The sequence below is a fragment of the Dromiciops gliroides genome, chromosome 3 (assembly GCF_019393635.1).
Source record: "Dromiciops gliroides isolate mDroGli1 chromosome 3, mDroGli1.pri, whole genome shotgun sequence".
Taxonomy (NCBI): Eukaryota; Metazoa; Chordata; class Mammalia; order Microbiotheria; family Microbiotheriidae; genus Dromiciops; species Dromiciops gliroides.
In genome coordinates this window covers 648,221,270-648,240,572 of record NC_057863.1, presented here as the reverse complement: position 1 = coordinate 648,240,572, position 19,303 = coordinate 648,221,270, and the positions used below count along the sequence as shown (strand labels likewise).

Below are 19,303 nucleotides of genomic sequence, written 5' to 3'. Positions count from 1 at the left end.
AATAAATGCAAAAGATTTAAATTGATAATAATAGCATTTTCACTGAGCTTTAAAGTATAAAAAGGGCCTTACAAATGTTATCTCATTTGATCCCCAACAATGCTGGGAGGTAGGTGCTATTATTAACTCCATTTTACTGATGGAGAAGCTGAGGCTGACAAAAGTTAAGTGACTTGTCCAGAGTCACACAGCTCAGAAGCATCTGAGGCTAGTTTTGAACTTAGATCTTCCTGATTCCAGGCCCAACACTCTATCCCCTGTATCGCCAGCTATTCAACAAGAGAATGGAGGAAAAAAACTGGCATTTAGATCAGTGGTTCTCCAAGTGTATTCCAGATGCCCTTACGGGTCCCTAGGGACCTTTTCATGGGTCCATGAGGTCAGAACTAATTTCATAATAATACTAAGATGCTTTAATTTCTAATATAGGGAATATTGATAGATATAACCCACACACACAAAAAAAAAGCTCAGGGGAAGGGGAGAGAGATATTTGATCATTTTTAAGAGCAGAAGGGAGTCCTAAGCCCAAAAAAGTCTGAGAAATGTTGGTTTAGATAAGGGAAGCCATTGGATGGTAGATCAAGACCTAAAGGGGAGCTTGGAAGTCCTTTAATCCAAGCTCCTTATTTCATAAAAAAGGAAACTGAGGTCAGAGAGATTCAGTGATTCGACCTGGGTGATACATGGAAATAAAAAGCTGAGCCAGGATTCAAAGTCAAATCCTGTGACTCTTCTCTAGAGCCCCTACCCAAGGCCCTCCATGGCTCATCCAAGGTCAAACAACCTGGCTCAAGGATGTGAGGCAGGATTTGAACCCAAAACCCCTGGGTTGATTCCACTGTGCCAAGCATGACAAGGCCCACCGTATGGTGACCTAATTTGGGGTGCAGCCCTGGCCCCACTGATTACTAATGTTGTTACCTTAAGCAAGTCTTCTTCTCTCATGACCAGGGCAGGGATCATGTTTTTGCCTTTCTGGGTATCTCTAGAGCTTAGTAGAGTGCCTGGGACATAGTGGGAGTTTACTTAATAAATGTTTGTTGACTGACTGATGGACTATCCAGACCTCGGCTTTCTCAGCTGTGAAATAGGGATAAGAATGCTGATTATTATTGAACTCATGGGGCCTTCCTGATGACAGCACTTCAAAAACATTAAAGCATATCACAGCATAGCAGGAAAAGGGCTGGACTTCAAGTAATAGGACCTGGGTTCACATTCCAGCTTTGTCACCTGTTCTCTACGGGACACTGAGTGTACCCTTACTCCCTCTTTAGGCCACAAAGTCTCCCTCCACACAGTAAGATGGTTAGCCTCAAAGGTCCTTTATCACTCAAGAACCTGTGTGACCTTGAGTTAAGTTATAGAATCATAGAATTGCAAAATGTGACATGAAAGCATAAGAAATGAATCTTTTTTTATGAACTAATTATTGTATTAGGACCAAGGTTTTTCCCCTTTTCTACTTCCTTATCCAGAAACCAACCAGTGTGGGAAATTCCTCTCAGAAAATTACCTAGGACAAGATCTACTCAGACAGTAAAAGAAATTCTAAGTTTGGGCTAATGGGTGCATTCCTGTTCCTTGTGTTTGCTCTGACAGGTCCTGAGTAAATGTTGATTCTTCCTATTATCAAGATAGGTGATATGGAAATTGATGTCTCTTTGACCAAGATTTGAATGATCTGAGTCATATATCCCAAGACAGCCCACCTCCCATTTGATTAACCAATCAGAGATGATTAGGCATCCCTCAGGAACACCTCCTCTTCAAAGGACATATTAACTGTGACCCCACCACAATCAAGGGTCTTTGTTCTGAGAGAAATGTCCAAATGACGATCCTTTTATTGATAACCTTCTGGCCTTATTAATAAAATTATTAAATTACCCAGAAACTGTCTCTCATATGTTTAATCATCACAGAAGAGACCACACTGACCTTTTAGTCAAACCCATATCCACTAGGACACACCTGACAAGTGATTGTATAGTCTCTTCTTGAGAACCACCTAAGGAGGATCTTACCACCTGCACTGGGGGACAGCACTAATCAGGAGGAAATTTATTCCTGGCATCAATCATAAGTTGGGTTTAGGGCAATTTTCCCCTCACTTCTCCTAAATGGTAACAACATTTATATAGTGCTTACTATGTGCCAAACACTATAATAAATGCTTTATAATTATTATCCCATTTGGTCTTAACATAATCATAATAATGGTATTTATATATGACTTTAAGGTCCACAAATAAATTGCTTTACAAATATCTCAGTTTATCCTCATAACAATCCTGGGGGGTAATTGCCAATATTATTTTCCATTTTATGGGTGAGGAAACTGAGACACAGTAAAGTGAAGTAACCTTCCCAGTGTCACATGGGAAGTATCTCAGATCAGATCTGAAATACAGTCTTCCTGACTCCAAGTTCAGCACTCTATCCACCAAGCCACCTGACTTTCAATGTCTACTTCTGCCCTGTGGGACAAAATCAAACTATTCTTATCTATCATCCACATGCCAGTCCTTCAAAAGAATGTAAATAGGAGGCAGAGTCAAGATGGTGAATTAGAAATATCAGACCAGGTAAAAACTATCAAAATTCCCCTCCAAACAACTATAAATTAATGCCTCAAATCAGATTTTCTAATGGCAGAACCAACAAAAGGTCAGGATGAGACATTTTTCCAGCCTAAAAAAACTTTGAAGGTCTTCAGAAGAATTCTGTGACACCAGGGTAGAGGCCTGTAAATAATGTCTACACACAGTAGCAATAACTTCAGGAGCTCTCAGCCCTAAGATGGAAAAGTGTCAGACAACTGTCAGAAAAAGAATACAGGACACCCTTTGCTGAAACTGGATGTAGTTGGTGCTGATTAGCAATTCTATTACCCAAACTCCATTCTGGGTCACAGTTCCAGGGCTGAGAAGAGTACAAGCACTTGTGGCTGCAGGGGAGCAAGTGCTCTTCCTGAGTAAATATCAGAGCTCAGACCAGAAGAATAGTGACCACACCTGTTCCTGGGTCACAACACCATGGAAGCACTGAAAATTTACAGACTCCCAGAACTAGCTTTGAAAACAGTAGCACAAAAAAACCCTGAAACTTGGCACAGTGCTTCCTCACCTTAGGTAACCAGAGCCCAACTTAAACAGAAAGTTAAAAGTGAAAAAATAGGCTGTAAAATTAGCAAATAGAAAAATACAGAACTTGACTTTAAAAAGCTACTACAGTGGCATGATAGACAAATACACAAACTCAGCAGAATACAATAATGTGAAAACAGCTATAACCAAAACCTCAAAGAAAATGCTAATTAGACCCAAACCTAACAAGAATTACTGGAATGGTTAAAGAAAGAGATAAGAATGATAGAAGAAAACTTAAGAAAAGAAATGAGAGCAATGCAAGAAAATTATGAAAAGAGAATTAACAATTTGGAAAAAAAAAAGAGGCACAAAAAATGCTAAAGAAAATAACATTAAAAACAGAATTGACCTAATGGTAAAAAGAGACGCAAAAATTCAGTGAAGAAAAGAACTCCTTAAAAAGCAGAATTGGTCAAATGGAAAATAGAGGTACAAAAGCTCACTAAAAAAAATAATTCCTTAAAAATTAAAATTGGGAAAGGGAAAGCTAATGACTCCATGAGACATTAAGAAACAATAATACAAGGTCAAAATAATGAAAAAAAATGGAAGAAAATGTGAATATCTGATTGGAAAACCAACTGATCTGGACAATAGATTGAGGAGAGAAAATCTAAGAATTATTAGACAATCTGAAAGTCATTTTCAAAGAATGAGCCTACACATCATATTTCAAGAAATTATAAAAGAAAACTTCCCAAATATTTTAGATTCAGGGGGTGAAATTGAAATTGAAAGAATCCACCAATCACTTCCTAAAAGAAATCCCAAAACTGAGACTCCAAGGAATATCATAGCCAAATTCCAGAGATCCCAGGTCAAAAAGAAAATGCTTCAAGCAACAATAAAAAAAATTCAAATAGCATGAAGTCACAGTCAGGATCATACAATATTAAACAGCTTCTATGTTAAAGGAGAGGAGGGTTTGGAATATGATATTCTGGAAGACAAAGAAGCTAGGATTACAATCAAGAATAACCCACCCAGGGCAGCTAGGTGGCACAGTGGATAGAGCACTGGCCCTGGAGTCAGGAGTACCTGAGTTCAAATCCGGCCTCAGACACTTGACACTTACTAGCTGTGTGACCCTAGGCAAGTCACTTAACCCCAATTGCCTCACAAAAAAAAAAAAACCCAAGAATAACCCACCCAACAAAAGTGAGGGGAATTGTTCAGAGGGAGAAATGGATATTTCATGAAATAAAGAACTTCTGAGCATTTCTGATAAAAAGACCAGAACTGAAGACAAAAAATTGACATTCAAAGACAATATTCAAGAGAAGCATAAAAAGATAAAGATAAAATCATGATCATAAGGGATACAATAAAGTTAAACTGTGTACATTCCTATATGGGAAGATGAGACATGTAATTCCTAAGAACTTTGTCATTTGTGGTGGTTGTTATCATTGCAGTCATTTCAGTCGTGTCCAAATCTTTGTGATCCCATCTGGGATTTTCTTGGCAAAGATAGTCGAGTGGTTTGCCGTTTCTTTCTCCAGCTCATTTTACAGATGATGAAACTGAAGCAAACAGGGTTAAGAGACTTGTCCAGGGTCGCATGGCAAATAAGTATCCAAGACCAAATTAGAACTTAGAAAGGTGAGTCTTCCTGACTTCAAACCTGGCACTATATTCACTGAGCCACTTAGCTGCCCCAGACTAATTTTCTTAGTTGCCTACAAATTCAGATTACAAACAATTAGATCTTTCATACGAGCGTCCCATTGTAGCAATGTAGAAGTACTTTAATGTTACAAGATTCATTATATTTTTTTAATTACATCTTTACCTGCCCCAGTTAGAGATTTACTATGAAAGGAAGAAGCAGGGTTATACTTATAAGGGCATCAAAAATGGTCCTCTAAGTGCACAGAATGACTCAACACTGGTATAATAGGATAAAATATCCTTCATTCTGTTTGATTTCAGGTAAGAGTCATAGTTAATATTTGGAACAATCATTCAACCAAGTTCCATTTTATTTCACAGGGTATAATAGCAAAACTCAGAATTAATCAAGTGGGAGACAGTCCCGTTCAAAAAGGAAATAATATAATAAATGGGGAAACTTAGTCAAGAGGATTCTACCTTAGTCTCCACCAAGGTTGTTCCCTCAGCCTTTCCCAAGCACAGGCATCCACCTGTAGTACTGGATGCATTGAATAGCTGGTGGCATTTCCCTCAAATGGTGGATTACTGACTTAATAATCATCCAGACAAGTATACCTGAATTCAAAACTCAGAATAATATCAGATTACAGTCCCAAGAGATTTCACCTCAGATAGCAAAGTTTCACTAATCATAGCTTAGGGCTGGATAAGTGATTATTATTCTCATGCTGTAATAAGTAAGTTAGCAATAAGAGTTTACCAGGATTTACACATAAAAATTCAATCAATATCTTTTTCTTCTTCTTTTTCTTTTTCTCTAGTTTAAACTCATCCTGGTGGATTCTGGACTTCCATATAGATAATAATATATTATTGTCCAATTAAAAAAACATTAAAATACTGGCTAATTACTATAAATCTCCAGATTAACAGATATCCATCTCTTAAAGTATCACATATTAATCCCTAAAGTATAATTAAATCTTTAAGACTGGAGTCTGTTAAGACTAAATTGGTTCAAGATGTAAGTATATACTTCCAGTTATAACTTCATAATTTTCATAATCATAAATCACTACTATACTATAAATAAACTTGTAAATCCTCCCTCTCCACCCCCCCCCCATAAAAGAAAGTTTATAATGGAAGAGAAGACCCAATTTTCTCAGTAAACCAAATCACAAGTTACTTCATGGGTCTGATAAGATCTTTTTTACCTTTCCCAAGCAGATAGTCCCAAGAAACTTGACAAGTTTACCAATAAGGACATCTCTCTCTCTCTTTCTCTCACTCTCTCTCTCTCTTTTTCTCTCTCTCTGTTTCTTTCTCTCCTCTCCTCTTTTTTCTTTTCACAAATTAAGTATTCTTCCCTTTTAAAATATACCCAATTACATACTTGATGGATTTGGGGGGGGGTGAGGCAATTGGGGTTAAGTGACTTGCCCAGGGTCACACAGCTAGTAAGTGTCAAGTGTCTAAGGCTGGATTTGAACTCAGGTCCTCCTGAATCCAGGACCAGTGCTTTATCCACTGTGCCAGCTAGCTGCCCCTAGATGGCTTTTAATATCATAACAATAGTCTCTAATAACTTAAGAAATAATTTTACAGTATCCAGATTAAAGAGTTAAATTTTCCAATGATACAATTGCAATAATTTTTAAAATATTATTTCCCATACAATGGTTTCCTAAAATCTACAATACAAGAACATTTAGAAACACAATAACATTCACAATATCATAAAACAAAACTTGTTGCCAGTCACATGACATCAATTTAGTGGAATGAATTTCCAAATGAATAGAAAATCATTCATTTTATCACCTTACACATTTTATACTAATAATTTTTAAAGTCTAATACAGATTCCCAGTATGAGATAATTATGTTCAATTAAAGAAATAATAAAAGTACTGGCACTGTGTTAAGCATTTCACAGTTGTTATATCATTTTGATCCTTACAACAACCCTAGTGGATACTATGATTTATCTCCTTTATGGATGTGAGAAAATAATTATTAATAATCAATTTTGGGGAGACCCAGAGATCGCTTTTTCAGTCCTTTCTTGCCCCCCCCTCCCCCAACCTCCAGAAAGTCAGTTGTCCTTGAGAAACTTCATCAAATCTCATATGGGACAAACCCTAGGGAACAAAAGGAATGGAGGTAGATTATTTTGTCTACATGAGTGAAGGACTGCTGGGATTAAACCACACCTAGATAATGGACTTTCGCTTGAGCAAACTTGAGGTGTTTTGTATTCTTTTACCTGATGTCATTTCTAAAGTTCATTTTAATGTAGACTACCTTCAAGTCACATCAACCAATAAAGTTGAATGATGCTAACCAATTAGATTTGTTTGATGTATAATGAATGACCCAATTAGCTTTATGGTCCACCCCTATGAAAGGAGGATTTTTTAAAAGCCCTTGGAAGATGCCACACTGGGTCTTCTGGGACTTCTAGGACTTCTGGAGTGTCTTCTGGGTCTTCCTTGACTCTCTGAGACCACATGGTTTCTGTCTATCTTGATGTCTCTCTTGGGTCTCCTTGAGACCATATGCTGTCCTTCTGGAAGACCACATGGGTCTCTTGGGGGCTTTTCTCCTGCTTATACTAACTAGCATGCTGAAGCTCTCTCCCTGCTTTCTCTACCAAGTCACCTGAGACCATGAGAAGTTAGGGAGACATGTGGTCAATCCTTTATTAGTATAATGTTGATAAATTAATAATATGTTTACCCAAAACTAGTGTCTATAGTAATTATTTTTAAAATAACACATGAATTAGGAAACTGAGATAAATAGAAGTAAGGTAACTTATTTAAGGTCACACAGCTGACAAATTTCTGAGACCAGATTTTGACTCAGGTTTTTCAGACTCTTATCTTAATACCAAATAGTAAGTGTAATTTGAATTAGGTTCTAATATACCACAATTATCCTATTTCATTTCAGAAGAAAATTTTGTCCAAATCTAATCTGGATTTTTAATCACTAGTGGTAACATTTAAAACTTCAAATAACTTTTTCCCCAAGAATCATTAATTATCTGTACTTTAAAATTCAGAACTTATTTTATCAATTAGCTTAATTTCAAATATTCATGGTAACACTTCCAGCTCCCTATAATTATCTTTTTATTTCCTTTTAAATAACAAAAAAAAAAATATCCTTTTCTATTCACAATCTAGCCACTCCCATTCCCACAGTCCCCAAGATTTTTCAGTTAGCCCTGGGCCAGAGATAGGAAGAGGCTTTATGTGGCAACTTCACATTCCCATTTCCCTGCTTTGGAGTCCAAGAACTTTATGCTGCAATTATATTACTATGGTTTCCATATCATAAAGAATAAACATATAACATTTCTTATTTCCCTCTGATCTCGAGATCAAAAACTTTCATCAAATCTCTCTTTTCAAAATTCCGAATCTCTTTTACTTTCAAACCCTATTTACCTAAATTTCCTCTCTTCCTCTCTCTATGTATCCTTCCAATGGACTTTGATTAAAGCCCTCCAGAACAGAACCTTTCTTGTTCTCCTTTCACATTCTGATCTAACACCACTCCCTTACTTCCTTCTATTTACTCAGTTCCTGTAATCTGTATTTCTCAACCATATCCCAGACTATCTGTAGAACTACTCTTCACTCCACTAAAGTTTTCCTTAATAGATTTCCTTATCCATGACCAATTAATTGCTAACTGTTACTTTATGAGTTGCATAGTCTATTACAACTCAGGCACCTTAGCTATTAATTTACTTGAACAATTATTTCAAACTATCTTCAAGTCTGTTTATTCTCTAGTAGATCAAATCACCTTCTTAAACAGAACAATACATATTTCACCTCCAATAAGGAAACAGAGACTCTTGCTGCTCACTTTTAATCTTAATCCTAGGTGCAAACTTCCAAAACTCTATTAAGATACTTTTAGCAGAAACCTTTAAGCCATAACATGAAATTTACCACAAAGATATTATATCACAGTTACAAATCCCAATTTCCAATTCATTTATAATGCTACCTCACATTTTTTCCTTAAGTTGGGTGCAATCAGAAGGTGGCGGCAAAGATGTTGGCACCCAGAGACCTAATAATCTGTAACTCAGAACACAAGACAGGAAGAAGCCTGAAGTGACTTATACTTTCTGTTGACTCACAGGAATGGGGTGAGGTCAAAGTTCTCACAGACCTAACTAACAACTTACAAATGCCTGATATATTCAAATAACAATTATTTTTCAGTCATTTTATTCATGTTCCACTCTTTGTGATCTCATTTGGGGTTTTCTTGGCAAAGATACCGGAGTGGTTTTGACATTTCCATCTCGAACTCATTTTACAGATGAGGAAAGTGAGGCAACCAGGGCTAAGTGACTTGCCCAGGGTCACACAACTAGTAAGTGTCTGAGACCAGATTTGAACTCAGGAAGAGGAGTCTTCTTGACTCCAGGCCCAGTACTCTATCTATTGCCCCACCTAGCTATCCCTTAAATACCAATTAAGTTCTGTTATATCGTTCACAGAAATAACACAAAGCATTTTTTCAAATTAAATTTTATTTACTCTTTTGTTGTTCCCTGATTCACACAAACTTTTTAAAAATCATTATTAGGGCAGTCAGAAGGAGTTTACAAAGACAGTGGTTGTGAATCACTTATGTTGGAATGATCTCTAAAGAAAATGAAGGGATGAAAAAGAGGGATGCACTGGGAGAAGAGGTAGAATGGGGAAACTTTTCTCACACAAAAGAGGTATGCAAGAAAAAGCTTTTACATTGGAGAAGGAAATGGGGTGATGCCAGGCAATGCTTGAACCTCACTCTCATTGAAATTCATTCAAGAGGGGATAATTCATATCAAACTCAGTTATGTGATGAGAACTGAGTTTTGCTGTCAAGAAACAAGGCAAATTCATGTAAATTAGGATCAAGAGAGTTAGATGGATGTAAATGAAATGAACAAAAACCCTATACATAGGTTTATCAAATATTCATAAAAACATAGGATTTCTGTATTCTCTTCATGGAAGGGAGTAGAACTAAAACATCATTCACAAATCATAGGGGGCACCCAGGCAGTTGCACAGCGAATACGTGGTTATAGTTAGGTATACCTGAGTTCAAATCCACTTATTAGGTGTGTGACTCAGGGCAAGTCACTTAACTTCTACCTGCCTAAATGTCATCTATAAATGGGGATAATAAAAGCCCATCCTTCACCGGGTTGTTGTGAGGGTCAAATGAGATGGTAAAACTCTGCAAATTTGACACCACCGTATAAATGCTACAGATTGATGATGATGATAAAGAAGAAGATGTGATGATGGCAATGTATGATGGTAGAGAGGGAAGAATAATTATCCTCTGATACTCCTGAGATACCAAAATAATAAGGTGCCTATTGTATTGGATAGGCATAAAGATATTGCAATCTGTGTCCATAAAATTTGTTAAGAAATTTCAGTCCTGCCTACATGTACCATATAGAGAGATGCATACATACCATATATGTACAGAGGAAGCCCTTTACAGGTATGGAGGGTGGCTTGTATGAAAGCACAGGAGTAAAAGATTGAATGTCAAGGTCAGATAATAGCCAGTAGTCAAGTTTGACTGTAGAAGGAATGAAATTTATCAGGGCAAAATTGGTAATAGGCTATTGGAATAAAGGATTTCAAAGAAAGACAGTGAAGAATTGAGCTGGTTCACCAACAGGTTAAACTTGTGGCCAGCCTTCAATGCCAAGCTAAGGAATCTTTATTTTTTCCTAGAGGTGATAGGTATTCTGGGAATGTTTCTGAGAAGGCAAATGACATGGTCAGAACTACACATTAAGAGGCTTCTTTTAGCAGCAGTGTGTAGGATATATGAGAGGGAAAGCCTAGAAGCAGAGAGACCAAGGAGAGGGTTTCTCTAGAAGTCCATTTAAGAAGTAATAAAGGGGGGACGGCTAGGTGGCGCAGTGGATAAAGCACCGGCCCTGGATTCAGGAGTACCTGAGTTCAAATCCGGCCTCAGACGCTTACTAGCTGTGTGACCCTGGGCAAGTCACTTAACCCCCATTGCCCTGCAAGAAGAAGAAGAAGAAGAAGAAGTAATAAAGGTAGGGGCAGCTAGGTGGCACAGTGGATAAAGCACCAGCCCTGAACTTAGGAGGACCTGAGTTCAAATCCAGCCTCAGACACTTGACACTTACTAGCTGTGGGACCCTGGGCAAGTCACTTAACCCCCATTGCCCTGCAAAAAAAAAAAAAAAATGATGAGCAGGGTGCTATCAGAAAAACCCAGGAAGTAATAAAGGCCTGGGCTGGGATGTGGCTGTGTGGGTCAACAAAAGTTGAAGGAATTAAGAAATACCAAGGGAGTAGAAAGACTCTGCAATTAATTATATATGAGGGAAGATAATAAGAAAATAATCAAGGATACCTCTGGGGGAAATTCGTAGGATCAACAGATATAAGGGAAGATGGCAGTTTCCATTTTTCAAACATATTGAGTCTGTAGAGCAGGCAGGTTTAACTCAAAGGGCCAGTGCTTTATCTACTGTGCCACCTAGCTGCCCCCACTCAATGACCTTTTTTTAATCCTCATTCTTCTTGATCACTCTGCAGTCTTTGACATGATCAATAACCCTCTTTTCCTGGACACTTTCTTCTCTCTAGGTTTCTGGGACACTACTCTCTCCTTGTTCTTCTCCTATCTGACTACTGCTTGCTCTTCTTTGCTAGACCTCATCCAGTTCAAGACCGGTAACCATGAACATTCCCCAAAATTCTATCCCAGACTCCATCTCTTCCCCCTCTATAATTTTTCCTTTGGTCATCTCCCATGATTTCACTTATCATCTCTATGCTGACAATTCTCAAATCTACTTATTCAACCCTAATTTTTTTTGCTGACCTGTAGTCTTCAATGGACATTTTTTTTTTGGTGAGGCAATTGGGGTTAAGTGACTTGCCTAGGGTCACACAGCTAGTTAAGTGTTAAGTGTCTGATGCCGGATTTGAACTCAGGTCCTCCTGACTCCAGGGCCGGTGCTCTATCCACTGCGCCACCTAGCTGCCCCTTCATTGGACATTTTAAACTGATACTGTCACTTCTCTAGTGCAGACCCTTATCACCTCACACCTGGACTATTGCAATAACCTGCTGGTGGGTCTGCCTACCTTAAGTGTCTCCTCATTCCAGTCTATCCTCCAGCTGCCACAGTGATTTTTCCTCAAGCACAAGTCCTATTGTGTCACACCCAAACTCAATAAACTCCAGTTATTCCCTATCTCCTACAGAACCAATATAAAATAATCTTCTTAGCCTTCAAAGCTTTCTCCAATCTACTCCTACACCTTCCTATTCTCCTTACACCTTATACCCTAACAGGCATTCTTACTTGTACAAATAATGAATCCCCTCAAATGTTCCTATGTGTTTGAATTTGCAATGTTTAAAGTTATAATTATGTAAAATATGTTTATTGGTTCCAGCTCCATGGAAATATGTCACAAATTAGAATAATGCAACCACTAGAGGAAAATGCATTGTTTGTACTCATTGGTGGAAAGTTAGGCAGGCATCAGAGAGGGGACTACTTACTAACTGCTACTTACTTCTACTTGCTCTACTGCTTAATACCTATATGACTCTAGGCAAGTAGCTGAACATCCCTGGGCTTCAGTTTCCTCATTTGTAAAAAGAGGGGGTTATGGGGCAGCTGGGTGGTGCAGTGGTTAGAGCACCGGCCCTGGAGTCAGGAGGACCTGAGTTCAAATCCGGCATCAGACACTTAACACTTACTAGCTGTGTGACCCTGGGCAAGTCACTTAACCCCAATTGCCTCACTTTAAAAAAAAAAAAGAGGGGGTAACTGATTCAAGGACCTCTAAGATTTCTTTCAGACACTCAGGAGCAACAGCAGGATTTGAACCCTAGTCCTCTGGCTTCAAGTCCAGCATTCTTTGTGCTACCATCAGGGTCTACCATCTTGGTTATCCCCCAAGATTCCTTTAATTATCTTGCCTATAAAATTCCTGTTCCCTGGACAAGGTCCTGATATTTGAGAAATACACTTCCTTTGCAAAGGAGAACCTTAGCCCCTCAAACTGTGGCATTAATGCTGAGCATCCTACCTCTTTCCTGGAGTCGGCTTCCCCCAACACCCTGCACCTTCCTACATCTTTCCCCTCTCCTTCCTCCTCCCTGAGGGTGAGAGCTAGGCCCTTTGGAGGATCAGGCATATCCCTGCTTCTCCCATTACACCCTTTGTATGACTACACTTCCCTCCAGATGTAGTCTCACTGCTCCCCTGTCCAACTCCACTGAATCTGGTCCAAGTATGTGCAAAAAATAACAACTTGCTTTTGAACTCAAATGTCCTGAGTCTCAGACTTCATCCTTTCTATGAAATCAGGTCAACTTGCAAAGGATGTGAAGACAGGGTCTCCCTCCTCAACCAAAAACTACCAACCCCAAATTTCTTAGATCCCATGGACTCCAGCTCCAACTATAGAGTGACTCTTACCATAGACTTGGAAACCTCCTGTCGCCGATAGCAGCCCACTGCTTCTGCTTTCTACCAGGATGGTAAAGTATCTGGGGCCAGTTCCTTGGATTCCCTTAATGATGAGGGAACTGTTGGATTGCAGGAGTTCCTGGTTGGTGAATGCAGGACCTCGGATCACGTTCCCTGTCTCAGGTTCATAGGACAGGATGCTTTTCATAAAATCGGTCCCTTCAAACCAGGTCACTCTGGTGTAACTTCCCTCTTGGAGGCCATGGAGGGAGAGAAGAACATCTTCACCCACAACAGCGATGGATGGTTGGGGGATGATGGTGAGCTGGGCAGCACCTGAAAGGCTCCATAAGGTAAGGATAGAGACTGGGAGAGGGGAAGAAGACAAATAAAGAGACCAATGAGACTCATTGGACAAGGACAGGGCCACATAACCAACCTACAGTGGAAGCTTCCTTTGAGATGGGACTTTTGTTGTTAATCCTTCATTCTCGAAGAGGACCATGACATCAGGGAGGTAACGTCATGATTTGCAATGAATTAGATTTGAGTGAGGAAGGGCTTTGCAAAGTCACAAGTCTCTCCTCTGGAGCCATCTTGGTCTAGTAGCAAGATATATAAATATACATACATACATATATATGTGTGTGTGTATATACACATATATATCCATATACATGTATACATATATACACATCTATACATCTGCCCTGAATTATAATCCCAGTTCTGTCACTTACTACCCTAGATACTTCATACAAGTCACATCACCTCTTTTTTTTTTTTTTTGGTGAGGCAGTTGGGGTTAAGTGACTTGCCCAGGGTCACACAGCTAGTAAGTGTTAAGTGTCTGAGGCCGGATTTGAACTCAGGTCCTCCTGACTCCAGGGCCGGTGCTCTATCCACTGCACCACCTAGCTGCCCTGTCATATCACCTCTTTAGCCTTTGGTTTCTTTAGCTGTAAAATAAGGAAGGGGTTGACCTCCAAGGTATGTTCCCCTGAGACACTTCTGTGATTATAATCCTGATCAAGTCTCTTTCCCAAGACGCTCTCATGGAGGATGGGAGGAAAAATAAATGGCTTCTAAGGTCTGTCCAGGTCAGTCATTTTCTCTTCTAAGGCCCCTCCCAGCTCTGACATCCCCTGTTCTAAGGCAGCTCCTACTTCTGACATTCCCTGTAATAAGTCCCCTTCCAATTCTGACCTTCCATGTTCCAAGGTTTCTCCCAGCTCTGTCATTCCCTTTTCTAAGGGCCCTCCCAGCTCTGACATCCCCTGTTCTAAGGGCCCTCCCATCTCTGACATCCCCTGTTCTAAGGAAGCTCCTACTTCTGACATTCCCTATAATAAGTCCCCTTCCAACTCTGACCTTCCATGTCCCAAGGTTTCTCCCAGCTCTGTCATTTCCTTTTCTAAGGGCCCTCCCAGCTCTGACATTCCCTGTTCTAAAGTTATTCCCAGCTCTGACATCCCCTGTTCTAAAGTTATTCCCAGCTCTGACATCCCCTGTTCTAAGGGCCCTCCCAGCTCTGACATCTCCTGTTCTAAGGGCCCTCCCAGCTCTGACATTCCCTGTTCTAAAGTCATTCCCAGCTCTGATAGCCTGTGTTCCATATTCTAAGGGATCTTTTGGCTCTGATAATCTGTGCACAAACAGAATGAACAGGTCACAGAATATTGGATGCCATTGCTGGATTAGACCTTCCAGCACAGAATATGGAATTTTGATCTAGAGGGGGAAATGCAAAGCTATTTATTCCAAGCTCTTTGTTTGATAATGGGAGAAGCTCAGGGCCAGAGAGAGGAGCTGGTTTGTCCAAAGTCAGGAGAAGGAGAAGAGAACCCACCAGGGGTGAGGGTGAGGAAAGTCTCTGAAGGACTGACCTTGGGATCCAGGCAATGTTTCTGAAATCCCTCCTCTTCAACGAGACTCGGTGGACGGATATTATTAATCAGACAGCTAGTGGATGCCAGGCCTACGCATCCTAAAACCATCCAGTGAGCCTGCATCAGGGCCCAGAGGTGATGATGGATGCCAAAGGCCCTACCATTGGAGCCCCAGACCTGTCTGCCAGGTCCAATCAAGCTAGAGAGGGTTCCTGTGTGGACCCAGCAATGCCCAGTGTGCTCATCCTCCAAGAATGAGCCTGACTTTATTGAGGGGTGAGGGAAGAACTCTGCATCATGAGCCCCATGGGGTGATGGAAGTTTAGGCCACAGATGCTCTCCAAAGCTATCTAGAGCATGGTGGTTGGTGTCCTGGGCCTGGAGGTTCAACCCCACCTTGGCTGCTCTTTGCCCTAGCCTCACTTTTCCTATCTATAAAGGGGGGATAATAATACTTGAACTATTCGTCCCTGCTTGGGGAAGAAATCTACAATCAGCAGATCTACCTTTGGAAGAAAGGAAAGGAAAAAAACAAGTGTTTACTAAATGTCTACTATATACCACGTACCATGCTAACTGGTTTACAAGTATTATCTCATTTACTCTTCACAACAATTCTGGGAGATAGATGACATTGTTATCTCTACTTTACAAATGAGGAAACTGAGGCAAACCACATTAAGTGACTTACCCAGAGTCCCACATCTACTAAGTGTCTGAAGCTGGATTTGAATCAGGTCTTTCTGACTCCTAGCCAGGCACTCTGTGCCCTGTGGTGACCCATAGCTGCCTTTGAGTGTGGAGGATTGAGGGGAGAGGGGGATTGATCTGGATTTGAAGACGGCTAGACATCTATCAGAGCAATTCAAGAACTCAGACAAACAAAGGGAAGGGGTGATGGTGATCTGTGCCCCTCAACTGGGCTTATGTACAGTTAGCATCTAAATCACCCAGTCCTCCCTCCACCAAGGATACAGTATCAGGTGTTCCACATTAAGAAGGAGTTAAAAGCCAAGCAATAGCCTGGCAAGATGAGCAGGCAAAGAAAGCAAGCAGACCGTTGAAAGTTTCTTTGGTGGCAAGGTAGATCAAAATACACCCTCAGAGGAAGATAATAACAAAGTCAAAGCTCCTACGTCCAAAGCTTCCAAGAAAAATATGAATTGGTCTCAGGCCATGGAAGCGCTCAAAAAGGACTTTGAAGATAAAGTAAGGGAGGTAGAAGGAAAAGTAAGAGAGGCAGAGGAAATTGTTAAGAGAAATGAGAATGATGCAGGAAGATCATGGAAAAAAGTCAACAGCTTGAAACGCTAAGGATACAGTATCAGGTGTAGGTTGTGGTAACTAGGAAAGGACCTGCCCCACTCTTTTCTACAAACACCATTTAGAGGGATGCAGGGCAGGGAGAGGTTCTCACAGGGTCATTTGCCTTGAGCCCTGACCTACCTCCCAAGAATGGCTCTAGTGATTGATTCAAATAAAGGATGAGAACAGAAATATTCCTCCTAGGGGGCAGCTAGGTGGCTTAGTAGATAAAGTACCAGCCTTGGATTCAGAAGGACCTGAGTTCAAATCCAGCCTCAGACACTTGACACTTAATAACTGTGTGAACCTGGGCAAGTCACTTAACCCTCATTGTCCCACCCTACCCCCCCAAAAAAAGAAATATTCCTCCATCAAGAGAGACCAGAGCCAAGGGCAGCTAGGTGGTGCAGTGGATAAAGCACCGGCCCTGGAGTCAGGAGTACCTGAGGTCAAATCCGGCCTCAGACACTTGACACTTACTAGCTGTGTGACCCTGGGCAAGTCACTTAACCCTCACTGCCCCGCAAGAGAGAGAGAGAGAGAGAGAGAGAGAGAGAGAGAGAGAGAGAGACTGGAGCCTGGGGGCCCAGGAAGAAGGGCTAACCATCTCCTCTACCCATCCATTTCCTTATCTATATCAGCCTCTTTTTTTTCTTGTCCTTCCCCTAAGTAGGTCTAGGAAGAAGCATAAACGTGCTCAAAGAGAGGCAGAAGGATAGAATTTTAGAGTTAAAAACCACAAGATGTTAGGATCCAGATCATAGAACATTAGAGGTAGAATCATAGAATCAAACTCATAGGGGGTGGCTAGGTGGAGCAGTGGAGAAAGCAGCGGCCCTGGATTCAGGAGTACCTGAGTTCAAATCTGGCCTCAGACATTTGACACTTACTAGCTGTGTGACCCTGGGCAAGTCACTTAACCCCCATTGCCCCACAAAAAAAATAAATAATCAAACTCATAAGTCTTTTACTCAAAGAATCTCAAAATCTTAGATTGTAACATCAGAAGGTTTGAGCCAGAAAATCTTTAAACCGTATAGTGCAATTTTAAATTAATTAAAATTAAACTTTAACTTATTTGTTAAATTTAAGTAAAATTAAATTTTAAATTAGATGTATTTTATATAATAATTAAAACATAATAAAGTAAATTATTGAGGTTAGACTATAATAAAATAAATTAAAATATAACAAATAAAGAGAAAACTGAGGCACAGAGAGGGAACTGACTAACACAAGGCTACACATTAACTGATATTAATGTCAGAGCCAGAAGGAGGACCCATATCTCCTAACTTGTGGACTCTTTCCTATGCCCTAAACTCAATTATTACCACTTTTCCCCCAACTTAGCTTTCTTATACCAGGACCATTCTGCCAGGAAACCAAATCCAATTCTTTCTTCCTTCATCTCCCAGGAGTCTCATTGAGACTGATAGTCACCCCCACCCATTTCCCACTTTCCCAAGCTTTAGTCTCTCTCACCTGTGAGCAGAAACCTCTTCCAGGGGCTGAAACCCCTATGGGGAATATCCATGAGTTCTGGCATCAAGTTCTGTCTCACCCGGATCTCTTGAAGTATCTGATTAAAGACGGACAAAGGCTTGGAGGCTGGTCCCCACACCAGCCCTAATAGCTTCTCTGTTCCAACCCACCAGGAAGTGTTTCCCAACTCTTATTCCTTCTCTATCTCTGGTGGCTGAGATGGCTTTTCCTCTAACTCTAGTTTCATTCTTTTCCTTTCTTCAAGAGTCTTATGGACTTGGACTTTGGTTTTGACCCTGCCCCTTGGAGGTTGTTATGGGGGGAACTGAGTGACCCAAAACAGGAAACCACAATGATGGGAAGCAGATTAGAGACAGACAGCCTTGCGGAGGTGGAGCTAACTGAATTCCCTTCTGAGCTTTACCTGAGGTGGAAAAGCAGACGTGTTGGCCATAGGCCACTTAGGCTTAAGTTAATTATTTACTTTCTTGAATAATATGTAATACAATAACTATTTTATGGGTTTGTGATGTTATTGTAATGGTTCATCCTCCACCTGCCTATCACAATTCCTTCATACCATATTATTTTGAGCGATGCCTGCCTACTTGAGGGGAGGGAGGTGAATTTTGTCTTGTTTCCATGTAACACCTCCTCTGTGAACACTCCACCAACGTTCACTAGCACTCAAACCTACTGCTTAGGTCTCCAGAAGGGTGACTACTCCCTTGGATTCTAGGGAAAATCCTATGGGAATATATATTACTAACACCATAGCTCTGGGGCCCCCACTAGTGTGTCTACCATTAACAATAATCTTTTGAAAAAATTAGCTAAATTGTAATTACCTTTCAGCAAAGACATTTACTAAGATAGTATATAGTAAGAGCAATTGTTAAAAAAAAAAAAAAAAACCTACCAGAAAGCCTGGGGCTCATTCACCGACAAATACACACATAATATATGGGAACAGTGGGTACAAACCCAATGGATGATGTCAATTAGGCACACATGTGGTATACAAACAAGAGTCTACTGATAAATGTTTAATAACCACCTCTGGAAAATGTACACTCAACACACTTTTTAGGTTAATCTGTATTATTAACATTTTCTTCATCACCTTCTTAAGTCTAAACAACCAATAAAACAATAAATCAAGCCCTGATTTGTAGCATTCACCAACTTCTGAGGTATTAGTGCTCATACTGAAAAATTAACAATTGGATCTCTCAATCCAGTTCAAGCTGGCTCCAGTAAATCTCTGGTATGGTGTATTAAAGAGTACTTCACAATGCTGGTAATTCAGGGTCTTGAAATCCTTTCTCATTCCATAGAGCTCC

The 19,303-nt window shown here is 40.2% G+C and overlaps 1 protein-coding gene across 1 annotated transcript in view; it reads right to left on the bottom strand.

Annotated features, from left to right (window-relative positions):
- LOC122751722 (carcinoembryonic antigen-related cell adhesion molecule 20-like) overlaps positions 1–18,012 on the bottom strand; it is a 32,482-nt gene extending 14,470 nt beyond the window's left edge. The window contains exons 1-2 of the mRNA XM_043998871.1: positions 17,961–18,012; positions 13,291–13,647 (exon numbers count right to left, since the gene is read on the bottom strand). Of these exons, the coding sequence (XP_043854806.1) occupies positions 13,291–13,647; positions 17,961–18,012 (409 nt within the window). The remainder of the gene's footprint in view (positions 1–13,290; positions 13,648–17,960) is intronic.
- Between the last annotated feature and the right edge of the window lie 1,291 nt (positions 18,013–19,303).